The 24,410-nt window shown below is 42.8% G+C and overlaps 1 protein-coding gene across 3 annotated transcripts in view; it reads left to right on the top strand.

Annotated features, from left to right (window-relative positions):
* The window catches only part of NFIC (nuclear factor I C), a 650,631-nt gene that overhangs the window by 96,048 nt on the left and 530,173 nt on the right, over positions 1-24,410 (top strand). For all 3 annotated transcript variants that reach the window (XM_040417755.1, XM_040417754.1, XM_040417753.1), the window contains one exon: positions 20,588-21,119. In XM_040417755.1, coding sequence (XP_040273689.1) covers positions 20,588-21,119 — 532 coding nt within the window. The remainder of the gene's footprint in view (positions 1-20,587; positions 21,120-24,410) is intronic.

Raw genomic sequence — 24,410 nt, 5'->3', positions numbered from 1 at the left:
CATCGCTGGATCGCTATTCAATTCTCTCAATCCTAATTCCTTAGGAGATGTGACGTCCACAGTTGCTAGCCACATATTCTCTTTATATGGGCCTAAATCATTCACCAATTTGATCACACTCCTGGAGTCTTTCAAGAAGGAGGGATTTTTAATGACATATTTTTGCAAAAAGTAATCGATATACTCTGTAAGTCTGCTCATTAATGAGTTTATGCCTGAGACAATAGGTCTCCCTGGGGGGTTCAACCAAGCTCTTATGGATAGGGAGACCTATTGTCTCATTGAGGGATCTTCATTCAGGGAGGGATCTTTAAAACTAAAACCTTCTTTAAGGAGAATGATGTAAATGGCTACATTGATATGAATAGCTGCCATTACAGTCCCTGGTTATGGAATATCCCGAAGGGGCAGATAAAAAGAATTTACCGCAACTGCACAGATGTGACCACGTTCAGAGAACAGAGTCAGATTATTCAGGAGAGATTTGTGGAAAAGGGATATAAGAGGGATGAACTAATAAGTTGTAGTAGAAATATAGAACAAGTGGGAAACCTAACAGGAAAAGAAGGAGGTAAAAGGATAAACAAAGATTTTCGCTTCACATTCATCACACAATATAGCACGCATGCTGGCATTATTAAAAATGCCATTAGGAAAAATTGGGCAGTGCTAAAGAATGACTCTGTATTAGGAAAAGAAATCCCGGATCGACCAGATATTATTTTTAAAAGAGCCCCCAACCTTGGAAACCATCTGGTGCATAGTGCCATTCCCTTAGATGATGTGAGGAAAGGAGGAGAAAAATCATCCTGGTGTGGGTTCCGTTTCCCATGTAAAAACAGAAATAAGAACAATAGACAGTGTAGAGTGACAACTGTCCATTCTAATAATAGAAACAAAGATTTCAAAATCAAGGGGAATATTACATGCGAAACCGCAGGAGTGATCTACATGCTGAAGTGCCCGTGTGGCCTCCAGTATGTGGGCCGCACCATGCGGAAGTTAAAAACTCATGTACAAGAACACATTAGGAACATCAGAAAAGGATTAGAGACACATGGAGTATCGTTACATTATAAAAATGTTCATCAAAAAAATCCTAGGGGACTTACCTTTGCAGGGATTGAACTAGTGAAGGCGAACTGGCGGTGGGAGGGGGGGGGGGGAGATGCTGTGGCGAAGATAGATTGCAAAGAAGTAAAGTGTATCTACGAAATCTACGAATTAGATACGATCCAGCCCCAGGGATTAAACATGGAATTTGATTTAAAACCTTGTCTGATAGATTAGTATATGGTGGATGGAGGTCCCTTGCTCTGTAAGCTGAAATATGGACAACAATAGATTTGGAACGGTCCACCTGAATTATGATTGGTGGATACAAACCACGTGATCAACCTGAGTGGCGGATTACCTAGTGGAGCAATTTTATGAATGGAAGTGTAGTGGCTGAAAAGGAAAATAGTGGCGGGGAGTACGAAAATTAGAGAATATATTTTAACTCTGTAGTTTGTTTTATAATATTATGGAAGTTTTATATAGTGGTTTTATAGTCAATACTGGCAATGTAAAAATAGTGTTTTGGGAGAAAGGGGGAGGGGAACTGGGTGGATACTTAAACACTTGTGCGGATGATTAAGATATATGCCCCTGACGAAGGTTGGAGCGAAACCCGGGTCGGGCATACACAAGATTGCTGTGTTTTACTCTGTCTGATTTGCCTGTATTTCTACTGACTTTTGTGAGTATATTAAATCCGTTTATATACACATTGGTGACAGTGCTTCACTATTAGAACAAATATTCTATAGAATTATCTAGGGGAAGAAGAGAGCTAGAGGAGTTCGTAATGATGGCCTTCATCTGATGTGCTTACATATACTCGTGTGCTTGTGAGTATAATACCAGGAGTACATGGGGTTAATGACAGCAGTACTTTTTGATACTCCACAGGAATGAGTGGAGAGGGAAGTTGTCGGTGGAAACCAACATTTTACCTTTTATATGCAAAAGTGGATGGTTCTGATTTGGAGTGATTATCCTTAAACTTGTCAATAAGAGTGCGGTCCTACAAGACACATTGAACTAAGTGTGAATTAAGCCCACATCATTATTGTGACCTGCTGCGGCAAAGTATCAAGGCAACGTATTGGAGGACTCTCATTTTATATTTTTGATGTGTGAATAAGGCCTAACATTGTTTTTAATAGAAATCCAGAACATAGTTTATAAAAAAAACTGACATGTTTCTGCGCAGAGAGGCCAAGTTTGTGGGTGTAACATAAAAATATGTGGAAATCCGGGCCATATAGGGATTGCAAATACGCTTGTGTGAAAGTAGCCATAAGGTGTAAAAGATTTGCACCTGTTCTGTGTTTTTGACCTGCATCTGGTTTTGGCTCACAATCACTGACTAAGGGCTCGTTCAAACAACCGTTGGTGTCCCGTGCCCGTGCTGTGAACCGCAAATTGCGGTCCGCAATGCACGGCACCTTCGGTGGGGCAGGCACATGGGGATCGCAGATTCATTCACTTGAATGGGTCTGCGATCCCTCCGTTCTGCAAAAAGATAGAGCACGTTCTATCTTTTTGCGGTGCGGAGGCATGGAATGGAACCCCAGAAAGCACTCCGTAGTGCTTCCGTAGTATTCTGTTCCGTGCTTCCGTTCCGCATCTCCGGATTTGCGGACCCATTGTCTTGCCCTGCTCAGACGATGTGCGGAGGTCTGTCAGATTAGCAGCACGTGTCTAATCATTTGTTTTGTTTTGGAGTCATGCTAGATCCGCCTCCCTTCAGGTGCTCTGGGTGGGGTCATTGGCTTAAATTACTTTCACTCCCAGGGGGCCGTGCGGGTTATAGCTCAGTCAGTCTGTGGAAGTAAGGAGTGAAGGATTGGCTTTTCCGGCTCAGATAAGTTGGTTTCTTATTTCTTTGGTTTGCTGTCTTGGCTTTTGTGTGTCGTCTGTCCCCTCCTGGTTCTGAGGGAGCAGGCTGCCCCTTTTTCCCCTTTCCCCATCTCAGGGATTCTAGGGTATTCTCAGCCCAGGCACGAGGACACATTATTCCTACCTTCAAGGTCTGAATGTGGGCAAAGCAGAATAGGGAGAGCAGTTAGGGATTAGCTAGGAGGTGACCTTATCCCCAGCTTCTCGCCTAGAAAACTTGTTTTGTGATTTATGTATCTTATATCCTGTCTGCCGTGACACCCATTGAAATGAATAAGTCCGCATCCGTGATGCGGAATGACAACGGAACGATGCCCGTGTATTGCGGGTCCGCAATACGGGAATGGGACACCAACGGTCGTGTGAACGAGCCCTAAATAAATGTGAACTAGGCGTAACACATTTGGAATATGTGAGGAAACTGCATGAAAATATGCATAACTAAACTGCTGTATCCATGTACGCTTAGGCCTCTTTCACATGAGCGTGACGGATTGGCTCCGGATGCATTCATGGTGCGTTCAGTGAAACTCACACCATTTTGCAAGCAAGTTCAGTCAGTTTTGTCTGCGATTGTGTTCTTTTTTTTTCCGCGTGGGTGAAATGCGTTTTTCATGAGCGTGATAAAAAAACTGAAGGTTTACAAACAACATCTCTTTGCAACCATCAGTGAAAAACGTTCTTCACGGACCCCTCATTCACTTCTATTTGGCCAGGGCTGCAAGAAAAACGCAGAATATAGAACATGCTGCGTTTTTTACTTAACGCAGAACTGATGCATGAAAAAAACGCTCATGTACACAGACCTATTGAAATGAATGGGTCAGAATTTAGTGCGGGTGCTATGCGTTCACATAATGCATTGCACCCGCGAGGGAATACTCTCTAGTTTGAAAGGGGCCTTACAGTGCTCTTGAAAAATAAGAGCAACAGAGTCTTTCTTTTGGACAGTTTTCATGAATTTGCCCCATTGTGTATTAATTAATTAATTGTATTGTTTTAATCACTGATGCATTTTCTGTGAACCATACAGTATATATAGGTTGGGTTTCCACAAGGCAGAATAAGTTCTGCATAAAGGACAAATATTATCTCCGGTCTTTTTTGAATCCACTTATCTCCAAAAACTGCATCAGAAAACCTGAACGTGTAAACTCAACCATATTGAGCACGTATGCACTATTACTTTATGATTCATAAAGGTTCATTGGAGCTGAAATGTTGCATGGGTAAATAAAGGTGTGTATTAATTGAAGTGCGGCCTTATCTTTATTTATCTGGTATGTAGAACGTACACATCCACATGATGGATTCAAAAGGGTTAATATCATTGACTAAATCTGTATATGATTAATCTTTTGTTCCACAGTAAAAACCATAGACATATTCAACACAAAAATAAATAAGCATTTAACCTTTATTAAAACGCAGGCCTCCAAGCATTGATCACTAATTTGAAAGAAAAGTACAAGGTGGAAATCCAAGGCTGAGCCTTTAAAGGGATTTTCCAGTTACGACAAACACAAAAACATAACACCATAACATGTGCTTTCACATCACCATATGTATTTTGCGGTCCGCAAAACGTGGATCTTCAAAAAATATAGATGACATCCGTGTTTTGTTGCGAAGCTATTGTAACAATGCCTATTCTTGTCTGCAAAACGAACAACAAAAAAACATGTTATATCTTTTTTTGTGGAACTGCAGAATGGACATAGAGATCATGGTAATCTGTCCTAATGATTTGCAGCTCCATTGAAATAAATGGGTCCACATCCGATCCGCAAAAAAAAAATATGGTCGTGTGAACAGGGCCTAAGTCAGATTAGGACGTTCTAAGTGCATTTAGACTCCTCCAACATAATTGCTATCTATGGCCTGCACCCTGTGTATACATACCAGTGCAGGACTCTGTAGCATCAGGTCTCTGCCTCTCCTTTCCCTCCCAGCTGGAACATCACAAATCCAAGCAGGTTTGCAGCCTCATTAGTATTCACTTCAATGCAGCTGAAGTTGTGTTGGATATGGGTTGGGGACGAGCCCTTTTTCAGCACATAGAGAAACATTTACTAAGACTGGCTTTTTACAGAGTTAGGCTGGGTTCACACGAGCGTGTCCGGATTAGTTCCGGATGCGTCCCGGTGTGTTGCGGCAAACCCGCGCGAGTAGGAATGCAATTGCAGTGAGTTTTGACTGCGATTGCGTTTCGATGTTCAGTTTTTATCGTGCGTGTGCAATGTGTTTTGCACGCGCGTGATAAAAAACCGACTGTGGTACCCAGACCCGAACTTCTTCACAGAAGTTCAGGTTTGGGTTCGGTGTTGTGTAGATGTTATTATTTTCCCTTATAACATGGTTATAAGGGAAAATAATAGCATTCTGAAAACAGAATGCTTAGTAGGTGATCAGTTGAGGGTTAAAAAAATAAAAATAAATTAACTCACCTTCTCCTGTTGTTCGCGTAGTTCTCCCGGTCTTTAGTTCTTTAAAAGATAAACTATTGGCTAAAGGACCTTTGGTGACGTCAGATCACATGCTCCAATCACATGGTCCATCACCGCGGTGATGGACCATGTGATTGGAGCATGTGATCTTACGTCACCAAAGGTCCTTTAGCCCATAGTTCATCTTTTGAGAAGTAAAGAAGAGACCGGGACTTACGCGAACAAACGGAGAAGGTGAGTTAATTTTTTTTATTTTTTTTAACCCTCAACTGATCACTTACTATGCATTCTGTTTTCAGAATGCTATTATTTTCCCTTATAACCATGTTATAAGGGAAAATAATACAGTGAATAGACTGTCACCTAGCAACCATGCGTGAAAATCGCACAGCATCCGCACTTGCTTGCGGATGCTTGCGATTTTCACGCAACCCCATTCACTTCTATGGGGCCTGCGTTGCGTGAAAAACGCAGAATATAGAGCATGCTGCGATTTTCACGCAACGCACAAGTGACGCGTGAAAATCACCGCTCATCTGAACAGCCCCATAGAAATGAATGGGTCAGGATTCAGTGCGGGTGCAATACGTTCACCTACCGCATTGCACCCGCGCGGAATACTCGCCCGTGTGAACGCAGCCTTAAGCCTCATGCAGACGTCCGTGGAACATGGTCCATGAGATACCGGACTGGCATCCTCCTGGTTGGTTGCTATGATGCCGTGCGATTCGTGCCGCCGCTGCTGTACAGTAATACACTCGTCATAGCAACCAATGACGCCGTGTGCTCCTGCACTCAGGAGGCGGCCAGTCCGGTATCTCACGGACCGTGTTCCACGGACATCTGCATGAGGCTTTAGCGCCCCCCAGTGGCCGTATTGCGGCCCGCAATACACGGGCACCGGCCGTGTGCATTCTGCATCACGGATCGCGGACCCATTCACTTGAATGGGTCTGCAATCACAGAGATGCAGAACGGAGGCATGGATTAGAACCCCACGGAAGCACTACCCCACGTAGTGCTTCCGTGACGTTTCTGGCCGTGCCTCTGCACCGCTAAAAAGTAGCGCATGCACTACTTTTTTGCGGTGCGGATCCGCTTGCGGCTGCCCAATGGTATGTGCCCGTGCATTGCGGACCGCAGCATGGGCACAGAGCCCTTATGTTCATGGGCATGAGCCCTTAGGTCTCATGCACATGAATGTATTTTATTTCCGCTTCTGTTCCGTTTTATTTGTGGACCATATGCGGAACCATTCACTTCAATGGGTCCGCAAAAACAATGGAAGGTACTCCGTGTGCATTCCGTTTCCGTATTTCTGTTCCGCAAAAAAGTAGCGCATGTCCTATTATTGTCCGCAAATCACGGTCCAAGGCCCCCATCAAGTCAGTGGGTCCGCAAAAAATACGGAACGAACACGGAACACATCCGTATGTCATCCGTATTTTGCAGATCCATACTGTAGAAAAGCTATGCCCAGCCCATATTGCTCATGTGTTTGGTGATTAATAAGTTACTGTTTCCGTTTCCGATCCACAAAAAATGGATCGCATATGAAAACCATACGGATATGTTTTGTGGAATAACGGAACGGAAGAGGACTTAAATCCGAGAAAAAAAAAACTCTGATGCGGAACAACAGATCCGTGAAAAACGGACCGCAAAACAACAATGGTCGTGTGCATGAGCCCTTAAGCCTCATTCACACGTCAGTGTTCAAATCCGTGAGGAGGTGGTCAATGATGCATCCGTGAAGCTGTCTGTAAAGGATCCGTGTGTCCGTTTTCTTGCTGTCCGTGTTGCATCCGTGTGAGGCCTCATGCACACGACCGTTGTTTTATTCCGTGTCCGTTGTTCCGTTTTTCGTGATTTTCTGCGGACCCATTGACTTTCAATGGGTCCGATGAAAACTCGGCTAATGCACAGTTTGTCATCTGCGTCCGTGATCCATGGTTCCAGTCCGTCAAAAAAATATAACCTGTCCTATTTTTTTCGCGGAAAACGGTTCGCGGACCCATTCAAGTCAATGGGACCGTGAAAGAACGCGGAGGCACACAAGATTGTCATCCGTGTCCGCGCGTCCGTTTTTTTCCTATCATTTGCATGCCAAACTTGACATAGACTTTTTTTTACTTTCCTTCATGTCTGGTGATCCTCCAAAAATAAAGGAAGGAACACGGAAACAAAAACGGATCACGGAACAACGGAACCCCATTTTGCGGAACGGAACACAACAACGGTCGTGTGCATGAGGCCTTACACTGACACTGAACAGCTGAAAAATTATTTTCAAAGCATCTCTTCCTAATGATCTGTCAAACACGGATGCAACACAGATGGCATCCGTGTTGCATCCATGGTTTTCACGGACCCATACAGTATAATGGACGTGATGGATCCATGAACACGGACAAAATAGAGCATGCATCTGTGCTAAAAACACATTAAAATGAATGGGGACGTGTACTGTCCGTGGAGAACACTAACAGCACACTTCCGTGAAACACTGAAGTGTGAATAAGGCTTTAGAGTTGTCTAATATATGACTAAGCGTGCATCTGTGGTAGTCCTTGCGCCTAATGTAAAAACAGGGGCTGCCGTAGTTTTTTGCTAACATTTACATTAACATCTACAGTAAGTCCAGTTGCCTTGATTTATTCTTTACAGATAGTTACGCCTGTTTCCATGCATAAATGTTAGTAAATTTTCTGGGGCTGAAGCCCCCACCCCGTCACACCTAACTAGAGGACACGCAGTGCGACTATATATTGTAGCAAGGCTGGTTAAAAAAGGGGACTTGCAAGCAACTATTTTATGCCTAAAATTGTGGCAAGTCCCTAGTAAGTGTCCCCATAGACTTTTTCTAAAATAAATTATTTGACAAGTCTTCATCATGATTTGAAATCTAGTCCTTTTGAGTGTCAGGCAGAAGAGCTGCTCTGTTGGAAGGGCTGGATTTTTTGTGCTTAAAGCTATTTTCTTCACAGGCATAACACTAAATAAATTGCACCATCTACCAATCACCATAAATAATATGTGTAATATATTGTACAGCTTATTATGATTACAGGAATACCAAATATTGTTTTGTTATATTTTAGGCCTCATGCACACGACCTTTCCATTTTTTGCGGTCCTCAAATTGTGAATCTGCAAAACACGGAACCCGCCCGTGTACCTTCCGCAACGGAACAGGCGGCCCATTGTAGAAATGCCTATTGTCCGCAAAACGGACAAGAATAGGACATGTTATATTTTTTTTGCGGGGCCACGTAACGGAGCAACAGATGCAGACAGCACACAGAGTGCTGTCCGCATCTTTTGCGGCCCCATTGAAGTGAATGGGTCCACACCCGAGCTGCAAAAACTGCGGCTCGGATGCAGTCCAGAACAACGGTGTGCATGAGGCCTAACACTAATAAATGTAAGGTTATGCACATAGGAAGGAATAATGCAAGTCACCCATACATACTAAATGGTGAAAAACTGAGTAAGGGCTCATGCACATGACCGTATGGATTTTGCGGTCTGCAAAAAACGGATCCGCAAAAAATACGGATAACATCCGTAAAAATTCCGTATTTTGTGGAACGGAACAGCTTCATAGAACAGTACTATCCTTGTCCATAGAGAAAATAGAAGGAATGCTCCAGCACCACGATGGATAGTATAATAATCCCGGTCTTTATTGTCACCAACATTCAGGTAAATACAGCAGTCAAAAGAAACACTGGTGCCCACCGGTTCCCCGGATCTACGCGTTTCGAACTGTCGTGTTCTTAGTCATGATCATGACTAAGAACACGACAGTTTGAAACGCGTAGAACCTGAATGTTGGTGACAATAAAGACCGGGATTATTATACTATCCATCGTGGTGCTGGAGCATTCCTTCTATTTTCTCTATCTTCAACCAGGACTGGCTTGAGTCCGCTCCGTGCACCGCCGTGCAGGACGTTGAGGTGAGCTGGCTGTAACCCTTTCCATGCTATATCCTTGTCCATAATGCAGACAATAATAGGACATGTTCTATTTTTTTGCAGAACGGAAATACAGACGGACACTGAAAGAAAATACATTTGTGTGCATGAGCCCTAACACTGACATGGAAAAGGACTTACTGTAACTGTAGCAATCCATGTCAGGCAGCTGTTGCTAAGACCAATAAGATTATGCCACCTGCCACTATACCAATCACTAGTCAGACCACACATGGAGTACTGTGTACAGTTCTGGGCTCCCGTGAACAAGGCAGACATAGCAGAGCTGGAGAGGGTTTAGAGGACAGTAACTAAAGTAAAAACTGGAATGGGGCAACTACAATACCCTGAAAGATTATCAAAATTACGGTTATTCAGTTTAAAAAAAAGACAACTGAGGGGCGATCTAATAACTATGTATGAATACATAAGGGGGCAGTACAGAGATCTCTCCCATGATCTATTTATACCCAGGACTGTGACTGTGACTGTGATGAGGGTAAATCCTCTGCGACTAGAGAAGTGATGGCTAACCTCCAGCACTCCAGCTGTGGTGAAACTATGACTCCCAGCATGCTCCATTTATTTCTAGAGAGTTCTGAGAATAGCCAAGCAAATGTGCATCTTGGGAGTTGTAGTTTTACCACAGCTGGAGTGCCAGAGGTTAGCCATCACAGGACTAGAGGAAAGAAGGTTTCTACACAAACATAAGATGATTCTTTACTGTAGGAGCAGTGAGACTATGGAACTAGGAAGTTGTGATAGTGAATAGTGATGGACGAACATCTGCCGGGACGGTTCGCGGCGGGTCCCATTCATTTTAATGGCAGGCAAACCTGAAAAACCTTCAGCTCATATTTGCAGCCAAGAAATAATTACTAGAAGTGCCCAAATAGTCCCACAGCATGGACAGTGACATACCAGATGTATTATTCGAATTTGCGATCTCCATTCATAATTTTTTTTCGATGCAAAATATCAGCAATATGATTTTCGCGTACTCGCATGCGCAAATGCACTATACAGTACCCAAATGCACTATAAAGAAAGTATATTGGTATATAACACCCCACTTCAATCAGTTTTTTGGGGGGTGACTAGTACCAGTAGAAATGATTTGTTCCAATAACGCTTGTCCCTCTATATACCTGCAGTATCGCTGCAGAATCGCACACAACTGCCGCACAACACAAATGCAATATAATATACTTTCTAACATAGAAAGTATATTATAACATTGTACAAGGAAGGCAATCTGTCACGGCGGACAGGGTAAGATACACAGAAAGATAAACAAACAAGTCTCTAGGCGAGAAGCTGGGGATCAAGGTCACCTCCTGACAAATCCCTACCAGCTCTCCCTATACTGCTATGCCCACATTCAGACCCTTAAGGTGGAAATAATGTGTCCTCGTGCCTGGGCTGGGAATACCCTAAAATCCCTGAGATGGTGACAGGGGAATAGAGGCAGCCTGCTCCCTCAGAACCTGGAGGGGCAGGCGTCTCTCTAACAGCCTGGACCGCAAACCACAACAGAACAAAAAACCAACTTATCTTTCTGAGCAGGAACAGCCAATCCTTCCTTCCTTGCATACACAGATCCAGACAGAAGCTATAACCCTCAGGGAACACTGGGAGTAGGTGTGATTTAAACTCAACGACCCCACCCAGTGCACCTGAAGGGAGGCGGATCTAGCTTGACTCCAAAACAAAAGGCTAGACATGAGCTGCTAATCTGTCAGACCTCCGCACATAGCCTGAGCAGGGCATGACACAATCCATTAGAATATACATAAAGACTGGCAATGTGCATTCCGCAATTTGCGGACCGCACATCGCTGGCAGTATAATAGAAAATCCCTAATCTTGTCCGCAATTGTGGACAAGAATAGGAAATGTTCTATTTTTTTGCGGAAACTCAAATGCAAATGTGGATGCGGAAAGCACATTCCGGCCCCATTGAAAATGAATGGGTCTGCACTCGTTCCGAAAAATTGCGGAACGGATGCGGACCCATATTGCGGAAGTGTGAATGGAAAAAATATCCCTCAAAATTAAAATAAATTAAAGTTAAGTAAAAAGCATAGATGTGGTAGGCAATAACAAACGCTCGGCGGCACGAAATCAGGTCTCGGCAGCACCAAATCAGAAACCATATGTCCTACAACAATCCGGGGGGTTCCAGTGCACATCCATGAATCCCGGAGGGAAAGCAAAAAACATCTATCCCTGGGCTGATGATGTGGTATTGAAGGACAGGGTGGGCAAAGAACTGTCCCTGATATTGCCCTACAGGGGGGTGCTATTCTGGCCCTGATAGCCTAATCACAGACCACCCGCCCTGATAAAATCAACCCCGTCCGGAACCTTACCCTATATAAAAAATGGCCATAGTAACCCCCTAGCCCCTAGGCCCCTGACTTTCAGTTGGACCCCCTTTTGCCTTCAGAACTGCCTTAATTCTACGTCGCATTGATTCAACAAGGTGCTGATAGCATTCTTTAGAAATGTTGGCCCATATTGATAGGATAGCATCTTGCAGTTGATGGAGATTTGAGGGATGCACATCCAGGGCACGAAGTTCCCGTTCCGCCACATCCCAAAGATGCTCTATTGGGTTGAGATCTGGTGACTGTGGGGGCCATTTTAGTACAGTGAACTCATTGTCATGTTCTAGAAACCAATTTGAAATGATTCGAGCTTTGTGACATGGTGCATTATCCTGCTGGAAGTAGCCATCAGAGGATGGATACATGTTCTCATTCTGTTTACGCCAAATTCGGACTCTACCATTTGAATGTCTCAACAGAAATCGCGATTCATCAGACCAGGCAACATTTTTCCAGTCTTCAACAGTCCAATTTTGGTGAGCTCGTGCAAATTGTAGCCTCTTTTTCCTATTTGTAGCGGAGATGAGTGGTACCCGGTGGGGTCTTCTGCTGTTGTAGCCCATCCGCCTCAAGGTTGTGCGTGTTGTGGCTTCACAAATGCTTTGCTGCATACCTCGGTTGTAAAGAGTGGTTATTTCAGTCAACGTTGCTCTTCTATCAGCTTGAATCAGTCGGCCCATTCTCCTCTGACCTCTAGCATCCACAAGGCATTTTTGCCCACAGGACTGCCGCATACTGGATGTTTTTCCCTTTTCACACCATTATTTGTAAACCCTAGAAATGGTTGTGCGTGAAAATCCCAGTAACTGAGCAGATTGTGAAATACTCAGACCGGCCCGTCTGGCACCAACAACCATGCCACGCTCAAAATTGCTTAAATCACCTTTCTTTCCCATTCTGACATTCAGTTTGGAGTTCAGGAGATCGTCTTGACCAGGACCACACCAATAAATGCATTGAAGCAACTGCCATGTGATTGGTTGACTAGATAATTGCATTAATGAGAAATAGAACAGGTGTTCCTAATAATTCTTTAGGTGAGTGTAGATCTATGTGTTTTTGACAAATAAAAGTATATTATAAGTATATTGCACCCCTCTGTGTATCATACCTATCGATAGCACACGTATACCAGTCCTTAAAAGGACTTTTGTGGCCCTATTAGCTAGCGTTTGGTGTCCCTAACAGCCTGTCCCTGCTCCACACAGCAACCTCTCTTTACACTGGCAAAACACTGAATGTAAAATGGCGGCCAGATCAGGTTTATGTATAAGGTAGGGGGTATGTCTATGTGCTGACACGTCTCAATTGGCTGTCCTGTACCACCTGATGGATGTGTCATGGGTCAACGTTCTTCACAATGTAAAAGAATATGGCGGGCGCGAATATCTCCATATGTTCGCATGTTCGGCGTATCGCGAACACGCAAAGTTCGCCGCGAAATGACCGCTGGGTGAACCGCAAGGCCATCTCTAATAGTGAACTCGCTAAAAGAGTTTAAGATGGGCCTTGATGTTTTTCTAGAGTGTGTTAATATTGCATCTTATAGTTACTAGAATTTTGGAGAAGGTTGGTTGATCTAAGGAATTATTTTAATTGCTTCAATCAGGAAGAAATTTATTCACTAAAATAAGGAAAATTGGCTTCTACATAGGGACGGGCTGCACCTCAACGGGGAAGGGGCAGCTGTGTTGGGGAGAAAGATGGCTAGAAGGTTGGAGGAGTGTTTAAACTAGGGACTGGGGGGGAGGGTAATTACATTATAGGATGGGAAGATAGTGCAGATAGAGATCGGGGGCAAGGTAGTGGGACTGGGGGAGGAATGGAAGGAGAGACTAGAACAGTTCAGAAGGAAAGGTGTAGGGTAAAAAATATACATAAACCTCTCAAATGTATGTATACTAATGTCAGAAGCCTGACTAATAAAACTGGTGAACTGGAATTAGTAAAGTACAGTCATGTGAAAAAATTAGGACACCCTTTGAAAGCATGTGGTTTTTTGTAACATTTTTAATAAATGGTTATTTCATCTCCGTTTCAACAATACAGAGAGATTAAAGTAATCCAACTAAACAAAGAAAACTGAAGAAAAGTCTTTTCAAGATCTTCTGTAAATGTCATTCTACAAAAATGCCTATTCTAACTGAGGAAAAAGATAGGACACCCTCACATGTATTCCCTCTTAAATTGGCTCAGATCTCACACAGGTATATCACACCAGGTGCACATAATTAGTAGATCGTTACTCTGCATGTTGAATGAGGCTTGCCCTATTTAAACCTCAGACATTTAGTTTGGTGTGCTCCTGACTGTTGAAGTGAGAGTGAGCACCATGGTGAGAGCAAAAGAGCTGTCAGAGGACTTCAGAAAAAAGATTATAGCAGCCTATGAGTCTGGGAAGGGATTTAAAAAGATCTCAAAAGATTTTGAAATCAGCCATTCCACTGTCCGGAAGATAGTCTACAAGTGGAGGGCTTTCAAAACAACTGCCAACATGCCCAGGACTGGTCGCCCCAGCAAGTTCACCCCAAGAGCAGACCGCAAGATGCTAAAAGAAGTATCCAAAAACCCTAAAGTGTCATCTCGAGAACTACAGCAGGCTCTGGCTACTGTTGATGTAGAAGTACATGCCTCTACAATCAGAAAGAGACTGTACAAGTTTAACTTGCATGGGAGGTGTGCAAGGAGGAAACCTTTGCTTTCCAAGAGAAACATCGAGGCCAGACTGACATTTGCCAGCGATAAAGTTGACAAAGACCAGGACTTCTGGAATAATGTTCTTTGGACAGATGAGTCCAAAATTGAATTATTTGGACACAACAGCAGAGGACATGTTTGGCGTAAACCAAACACAGCATTCCAAGAAAAGAACCTCATACCAACTGTGAAGCATGGAGGTGGAAGTGTCATGGTTTGGGGCTGCTTTGCTGCAGCAGGACCTGGTCAGCTCACCATCATAGAATCCACGATGAATTCTACTGTGTATCAGAAGGTGCTTGAAGAACATGTGAGACCATCAGTTAGAAAATTAAAGCTGAAGCGGAACTGGACCATGCAACATGACAATGACCCAAAACATACTAGTAAATCAACCAAAGATTGGCTGAAAAAGAAGAAATGGAGAGTCCTGGAATGGCCAAGTCAAAGTCCAGATTTGAATCCCATTGAGATGCTGTGGGGTGACTTGAAAAGGGCTGTACGTGCAAGAAACCCCTCAAACATCTCACAGCTGAAAAAGTTCTGCATTGAGGAGTGGGGTAAAATTTCCTCAGACCGATGTCGAAGACTGGTAGATGGCTACAAGAACCGTCTCACTGCAGTTATTTCAGCCAAAGGAGGTAACACTCGCTATTAGGGGCAAGGGTGTCCTATCTTTTTCCTCAGTTAGAATAGGCATTTTTGTAGAATGACATTTACAGAAGATCTTGAAAAGACTTTTCTTCAGTTTTCTTTGTTTAGTCGGATTACTTTAATCTCTCTGTATTGTTGAAACGGAGATGAAATAACCATTTATTAAAAATGTTACAAAAAACCACATGCTTTCAAAGGGTGTCCTAATTTTTTCACAAGACTGTATGAGGAGAACTATGACATAGTGGGAATAACGGAAACATGGCTGGGTGATAGCTATGACTGTGCAGTTAATGTACAGTCGTGGCCAAAAGTTTTGAGAATGACACAAATATTAGTTTTCACAAAGTTTGCTGCTAAACTGCTTTTAGATCCTTGTTTCAGTTGTTTCTGTGATGTAGTGAAATATAATTACACGCACTTTATACGTTTCAAAGGCTTTTATCGACAATTACATGACATTTATGCAACAAATCAGTATTTGCAGTGTTGGCCCTTCTTTTTCAGGACCTCTGCAATTCGACTGGGCATGCTCTCAATCAACTTCTGGGCCAATTCCTGACTGATAGCAACCCATTCTTTCATAATCACTTCTTGGAGTTTGTCAGAATTAGTGAGTTTTTGTTTGTCGACCCGCCTCTTGAGGATTGACCACAAGTTCTCAATGGGATTAAGATCTGGGGAGTTTCCAGGCCATGGACCCAAAATGTCAACGTTTTGGTCCCCGAGCCACTTAGTTATCACTTTTACCTTATGGCACGGTGCTCCATCGTGCTGGAAAATGCATTGTTCTTCACCAAACTGTTGTTGGATTGTTGGAAGAAGTTGCTGTTGGAGGGTGTTTTGGTACCATTCTTTATTCATGGCTGTGTTTTTGGGCAAAATTGTGAGTGAGCCCACTCCCTTGGATGAGAAGCAACCCCACACATAAATGGTCTCAGGATGCTTTACTGTTGGCATGACACAGGACTGATGGTAGCGCTCACCTTTTCTTCTCCGGACAAGCCTTTTTCCAGATGCCCTAAACAATCGGAAAGAGGCTTCATCGGAGAATATGACTTTGCCCCAGTCCTCAGCAGTCCATTCGCCATACTTTCTGCAGAAGATCAATCTGTCCCTGATGTTTTTTTTTGGAGAGAAGTGGCTTCTTTGCTGCCCTTCTTGACACCAGGCCATCTTCCAAAAGTCTTCGTCTCACTGTGCGTGCAGATGCGCTCACACCTGCCTGCTGCCATTCCTGAGCAAGCTCTGCACTGGTGGCACTCCGATCCCGCAGCTGAATCCTCTTTAGGAGACGATCCTGACCCTTACTGGACTTTCTTGGACGCCCTGAAGCCTTCTTAACAAGAATTGAACCTCTTTCCTTGAAGTTCTTGATGATCCTATAAATTGTTGATTGAGGTGCAATCTTAGTAGCCACAATATCCTTGCCTGTGAAGCCATTTTTATGCAACGCAATGATGGCTGCACGCGTTTCTTTGCAGGTCACCATGGTTAACAATGGAAGAACAATGATTTTAAGCATCACCCTCCTTTTAACATGTCAAGTCTGCCATTTTAACCCAATCAGCCTGACATAATGATCTCCAGCCTTGTGCTCGTCAACATTCTCACCTGAGTTAACAAGACGATTACTGAAATGATCTCAGTAGGTCCTTTAATGACAGCAATGAAATGCAGTGGAAAGTTTATTTTGGGATTAAGTTAATTTTCATGGCAAAGAAGGACTATGCAATTCATCTGATCACTTTTCATAACATTCTGGAGTATATGCAAATTGCTATTATAAAAACTTAAGCAGCAACTTTTCCAATTTCCAATATTTATGTAATTCTCAAAACTTTTGGCCACGACTGTACAAGGTTACAGTCTGTTTAGAAAGGATCGTCAAAATCGGAGAGGGGGAGGGGTCTGCCTTTATGTAAAGTCCTGTCTAAAGCCCATACTCTGGGAAGATATAAGTGAGGGACATGAACATGTGGAGTCACTGTGGGTAGAGATACATGGAGCTAAAAACAATAATAAATTACTAATAGGAGTAAAATCTCATTGTGAGAGGTACATACCATATGGGAATAAAAGGTTAAGGAACAAAAGGAAACCAATGTGGATAAATGTGGATAAATAGAACTGTAAAGAAAGCGATAAAACATGTAAACAAATAAAAGCGGCCAAACCAGAGACTGAGAGATTAATTGCCAAAGAAAGTAAAACTAACCCTAAAATGTTCTTCAATTATATAAATGTTAAAAAGTAGAAATCTGAAGGTGTCGGCCCTTTAAAGAGTAATGAGGGGGGAGTGGCAGAGAGCGACGAGGAGAAAGCAAAACTGTTAAATATTTTTTTTCTCCAGTGTATTCACTGAGGAAAATAAACTGTCAGATGAAATGCTGAATGTAAAAATAAATTCCCCATTAAAAGTGTCCTGTCTGACAAGAAGTACAACAGCGACTTAAAAAGATTAAAATAGACAAATCGCCAGGACCGGATGGCATACAACCCCGTATCCTATGTGAATTAAGTAATGTCATAGCCAGACCCTTATTTCTGATATTTGCGGACTCTATACTGACAGGGAATGTTTCACAGGATTGGCGCATAGCAAATGTGGTGCCAATAATCAAAAAGGGTCCAAAAACAGAGACTGGAAACTATAGGCCGGTAAGTTTAACATCTGTTGTGGGTAAACTGTTTGAAGGTTTTCTAAGAGATTCTATCTTAGAGCATCTCAACGGAAATAAGCAAATAACATCATATCAGCATGGCTTCATGAGGGATCGGTCATGCCAAACTAATTTAATCAGTTTCTATGAGGAGCTAAGTTCTAGACTTGACGTATTGCGGCCCGCAATTTGTGGGCCGCAATACGGCCACGGATCACACACGTTTGTGTGAACTAGGCCTCAGATTGGGTCACTGTCACTAGTGGGGTACCTCAGGGGTCAGTATTGGGCCCTATTCTCTTCAATATATTTATTAATGATCTTGTAGAAGGATTGCACAGTAAAATAAAATTTTTCGCAGATGACACTAAACTGTGTAAAGTAATTAACACTGAAGAGGACAGTATACTACTACAGAGGGATCTGGATAGATTGGAGGCTTGGGCAGAGAAGTGGCAGATGAAGTTTTAGGGTACTTTCACACTAGCGGCATGACGGATCCGACAGGCTGTTCACTCTGTCGGATCCATCCTGCCGCCGAACCGCCGCTCCGTCCCCCTTGACTATAATGAGGATGGTGGCAGACCTCCAGCGCAGCATGGCAGTTCACGGTTAGAGGCCGCCGGACTAAAGTCGGACATGCAGTACTTTTAGTCCGGCGGCCTTTGCACTGCCGTACTGCGCCGGAGCTCCGCCCCCATCCACATTATAGTCAAACATAGAAGAGGATTCTTTACGGTAAGAGCGGTGAGACTATGGAACTCTCTGCCTGAGGAGGTTGTGATGGTGAGTACAATAAAGGAATTCAAGAGGGGCCTGGATGTATTTCTGGAGTGTAATAATATTACAGGCTATAGCTACTAGAGAGGGGTCGTTGATCCAGGGAGTTATTCTGATTGCATGATTGGAGTCGGGAAGGAATTTTTTTATTCCCCTAAAGTGGGGAAAATTGGCTTTTAACTCAGTTTTTTTTTTTTTACCGGCCTCTGGATCAACTTGCAGGATGACCGAACTGGATGGACAAATGTCTTTTTCGGCCTTATGTACTATGTTACTATGTTACATCACAAGTTTTTTTGCCTTCCTCTGGATCAACTTTCAGGTTAAGTGCTCAAGCGGTCTGCAAAACACAGATACCGGTCGTGTACATTCAGGCGGCCCCTAATAGAACAGTCCTATCCTTGTCTGTAATGCGGACAATAATAGGACATGTTCTTTTTTTTTTGCGGAACGGTCATGCGAACATGGAATGCACACGGAGTAATTAAATTTTTTTTTTTGTGGCCCCATTGTAGTGAATCTGGATCCTTAAAAAAATGGAACGGATACGGAAAAAAAAATATATTCATATGTATGAGCCCTAACAGGCTAAACTGGATGGACATATAACCTATCCAGGATAGGTTATGAATATAAAATAAGTGGGGTCCCCACCGATCAGCTGTTTGAAGGGAATGCAGCGCCTAGAAGCAATCGTAATTGTTGTTGTAGTTTTTTTGGCCAGGTGCAAGGATTGCTATATGCCTCATTTATAACGCATGCCTTATCATAAGTTAGCTGAATCCTATGGTAGCGCAAGTGAGAAACTAATACTGGCGCAAAAAGCAGGTTAGTTAGTAAATGTGCCTCACAAACTTGCATTTCTGAATGGACTCTATTGCCTCCTGCACATGACCGTATGGCCTTTTCAGTATTTTGCGGTTCTTTTTCTCATGGATCCGTTTTTCTGTTTTTTGTTTCAATAGTTTTTCCACTTCCATTCCGTTAGGTTTCCGTTTGTGATCCGCTTTTTGCGGATCGCAAACTGAAGCATACAATAATGTTTAATATTGCCCACAAATAACGATCCGTGGCTCCATTCAAGTCAATGGTTCCGCCAAAAAAAAACAGAATTCATATGGAATGCATCTGTATGTCTTCAGTATCCGTATCCGTTCCGTTTTTGCAGAACCATCTATTGAAAATGTTATGCCCAGCCCAATTTTTTTGTGTACTTACTGTTTAAACATTATTGTATGCTTCCGTTTCCATTTGCAATCCGCAAAAAACGGATCACAAACGGAAACCAAACGGAACAGATAAACGGAAGCGGAATGGAAACACTACTGAAACGAAAAACCGAAAAAAAGTCATACGGTCGTGTGCAAGAGGCCAAGGGGTGCTGGCACACAGTGCATTTCTGACATGCATTCGGGATGCAATTTTTTATTGTAGCTAGTTAAAATAGATTAAATAATTTCTACATGATAAATGCCAATTGCTGAGGTGAGACAACCCCTTTAAGCCACTTTCACATTGAATTTTGCATCAGTATTTGTAAGCCAAAGGCCTCATGCACACAGCCGTTGTGCGACAATTGCTGTCCCCAATGCATGAGCAACATCCGTGCAGCGGGCCGAACCATTCAACTTGAATGGTTCCGTGGTCTGTCCACACTGCAAAAAAATGACATGTCATATTTATTTGCGGTGCGGAACAACGGAAAGAAACACCACGGAAGCACTCCGTAGTGCTTCCGGTGTTCCGTTCCATGACTCCGTTCCGCATCGCCGGAATTGCGGACCCATTCAAGGTAATGGGTGCGCATCCGTGATGCGTGGTGCACACGGCCGGGGGCTGTGGATCGCTGATGAGGCCAAAACCAGGAATGGAAACTGCAAATAAAAATATAATGGAAGGATATGTACCTGTTCTGGAACCACTCCTGGTTTTGGCTTATGAATACTGATGATAAATAAGTATAAGTGGCCTTTTTGAAAATGCTGTTCTACATATGGCGACTAATGGTAATTTTTCACTCTTCCCACCCAGGATGAATTTCACCCTTTTATTGAAGCCCTACTCCCTCATGTACGAGCTTTTGCCTACACCTGGTTCAACCTTCAGGCACGAAAAAGAAAATATTTCAAGAAACATGAGAAAAAAATGACTAAAGAGGAAGAGCGAGGTGTAAAGGATGAACTGTTGAACGAGAAAGCAGAGGTTAAGCAGAAATGGGCATCACGTCTTTTAGCAAAGCTTCGCAAAGATATCAGGCCAGAGTTTCGGGAGGACTTTGTGCTATCTATTACTGGAAAGAAGGCAGCCAGTTGTGTCCTCTCAAACCCGGACCAGAAGGGCAAGATGAGGAGAATAGACTGTCTACGACAGGCAGATAAGGTGTGGAGGTTGGATCTTGTTATGGTAATCCTTTTCAAAGGCATTCCATTGGAGAGCACGGATGGAGAGAGACTTGTGAAAGCAGTTCACTGCTCAAACCCCCAGTTGTGTGTGCAGCCACACCACATTAGTGTCTCTGTAAAAGAACTAGACCTGTATTTGGCTTACTTCATTCGAGAGAGAGGTGAGACAATATTAGTTTATTCAGCATTTCAAACATGTTTCTATAAGGCCAGTTGCACACAATGCAGATCACGTGTGTTTTTTCTGCATGGATTTTTGTGCAGAAAAACTGCAGCATAGTACTGTACCAGCAAACTGTTTGAGAATACACGTTGCTAATTTTTTCTGTGTGGAAATTGACCTGCCATGTCAAATATGTTTCACCGTTTTCCAATGAAGGTTCAGATCTACGGAAAATCTGCATCTAATCCACACCAAAATCTGTGAATAATAGTTGCGGATATGCTGCAGAAATGCTCGGATCTTATGTGTCTTCTCCCGCACACATGTGCAGGCGGCCTAATGCCATTTCTATCTCCTGACAACCTCTACATAAATATTAAACCATTATGAACTTGTTTTGTTGAGGTATGATTGGTATTGTTTACTGTACCTTTTGCAAGACATATAGGGGAGATAAGTATCTGAACGGCAGGGGTCCAATCACTGGGGCCCCGCTAATCACTTGAACAAGGGTCTATGTTCCCCTATTTGATTAGTGGCATACATGTTAATTCAACTCTATGGCGCTCTACTTTGCAATGTGATGTTTCATACAATCCATAGAAGCTTGTGTATGGAGAGGATGGGTCCAAGTTATAGCAATGCAAAGTTTAGTGTTCAGTTGACAAACCTCCTATAACAAAAATCCCAGACAACCCCTTTAAGATCTAGTTCTTATATTGATTTATTTTCATTCTTTGAAATGACTTAACATATTGAACCCCCTAAAAAACCGTGAGGCTGAAATATTTGGGTCATTTACAAAAATGCCAGTCTTTGTTTTTCCCTTGCGCTGGCTGAGAAAAAGCCTATTTTATTATGAGGCTTCATGAAAAATTAGGCTCACTGCCGGCAGTCCATGTGCCCGGAGTAAAAAGTACTACAGCCCCTGACTACAGTAGTTTTTACTACTCTTTTATGCCTGTTTCCATACACATTTGCTAGGGGAGATTTATCAAAACTAGTGTAAAGGAAAACTAGCTTAGTTTCCCATAGCAACAAATCAGACTCCACCTTTAATTTTTCAGAGCTCCTTTGGAAAATGAAAGGTAAAATCTGATTGGTTGCTATAGGCAACTAAGCCAGTTTTCCTTTACACTAGTTTTGATAATTCTCCCCCAGTAAATGTGTCGGAGTCAAAGTTCCCAGCCACATCCCCATCACTCCCTTGCCACTCCCAACTGGCACAAACACGCCTGTGTGAAAAAATATTGCTTCACAGGCATTCAAAAAGTCTTGTGACTATTTTGACGCCAAAAGTTGGCATAAAAATATTCGTAAATATTCAGTGCCAGGAGGCCTAACATGTTTGTAAGAGGTTTTGTGCTAAATCCAAATGTACCTAACTTTAAATTTGCCAAGATTATGCCTATTAGGAAAAACACGGATATCTTCCCATGTGCGTTCCTCAATTTGCGGACTACACATGCCGCTGCTATCATAGAAAATGTATATTCTTGTCTGCAATTGCGGACAAGAATAGGACATGTTCTATTTTTTTTGCGGGGCCGGGGCACTGAAGTACGGCTGCGGACAGCACATGGTGTGCTGTCCGCATCTTTTGCGGCCCCGTATGAATGAATGGATCCGCACCCGTTCCGCAAAATTGCGGAGCGGTTGCGGACTCATTAATACAGTCGTGTGAATGTAGCCTTATATTGAAAAAACTTTCACTTTCTGTTTTAAGCTTTCCGCCTGGTATTAATAATTTTTTGAACATAGTTAGCACGGTTGAAAAAAGACATAAGTCCATCAAGTTCAACCAAGGGATAGATGGGGACGCGAATCCCAGAAGGAAGTGAGGCTCAGATTTCTACACGTTTTCATAAGCATTAATGTTTACTTTTAAGAATTTGTCTAAACCCTTTTTAAAACTGTCCACTGTTCCTGCTGTGACCATATCGTGAGGAAGTCTATTCCAGAGATTCACAGTTCTTACAGTAAAGAAGCTTTGACGCTTCCGGAGACTGAACTTTTTCCTCTCCAATCGGAGGCAGTGCCCCCTTGTATTTTGAGTGTATTTTACATGGAACAGTTTCTCCCCGTATTTTTTGTATGGCCCATTTATATATGTGTATAGGTTAATCATGTCCCCCCTTAGATGTCTCTTCTCAAGACTAAATAAATTCAATTATTTTAATCTTTCTTCATAACTAAGACCCTCCATGCCCCTTATTATTTTAGTCACTCTTATCTGTATTTTTTCCAGCTGTAATACGTCTTTTCTATGGACTGATGCCCAGTAGTGTTGAGCGAGCATGCTGTTCGGCTCGAGCATCGCTATGCTCGGCAAATTGCAGTGCTCGGCCGAATACTGCGGGTGCTAGAGTACAATTTAATACAATGAAAGTCAATGGAAGACCCGAGCATCAAACTAGGCACCCCCTGCTCTGAAAAAGAGAGGGTGTCTGGTTCACAAAAAAAGTTAGAAATTGATGGAAACGCCATCAAAACGGTTTGGAAACAGCATTAAGAGGATGAATGGATGAATCTTGGACTCCTATTATCTATGACATACAATAGACAACCACACAAAGGCTATATGCCAAAAGCCAGGTATGTGGAAACCAACAATCTATCCATGAGACAGATATCAGTCAGCATACCTTACAATGGCAGCCTTGTGCACTATGAGACATTCCAAACCAGCTCTCATCTAACTGAGAGCCAGTAAGCCTCAAAGTTGCTTTACATCTGTTGGATGGCTTGGGTGGACCTGCACACCTAGATCAATATCATTAGGGTGACGAAAAGTTTTCCGATTGCCCTAACATAATATTCAATAACTTTTCTATACAGTTTTGTCATGTAAAAACGAATTTGCATAAACATGGGCATATGGGAAAGACATGCAAATGAGCAGAATCTGCCTTGTTTTTCAGCTAAAAAACTATTTGCATTGAAAATTTGCAATCTACACTACTCATGAACAGCGCCATCTATTGGTTTCATAGTCTTGTCATAAGACTCATAGTCTAATAGTCTTGTCATAAGACTATGAAACCAATAGATGGCGCTGTTCATCTTGTTGTGGCGCTAGTAAGTGGGGCACCCTTCTCAACAGAGTCTACACACCATGTAGCACTCAGCCTTTTGCATGGAAAATTCGCAATAAAAATTCACAATTAGAATATTCGCGATCTACACTACTCATGAACAGCTCCATCTATTGGATTCATAGTCTTGTCATAAAACTATGAAACCAATAGATGGCGCTGTTCATGAGTCATTACAAGCAGGGAAATAGTCC

This window comes from Bufo bufo, chromosome 2, assembly GCF_905171765.1.
Source record: "Bufo bufo chromosome 2, aBufBuf1.1, whole genome shotgun sequence".
In the NCBI taxonomy this organism is placed as follows: domain Eukaryota; kingdom Metazoa; phylum Chordata; class Amphibia; order Anura; family Bufonidae; genus Bufo; species Bufo bufo.
The sequence above is the reverse complement of the archived record's forward strand: the minus strand, read 5'-3'. Positions and strand labels throughout refer to the sequence as shown.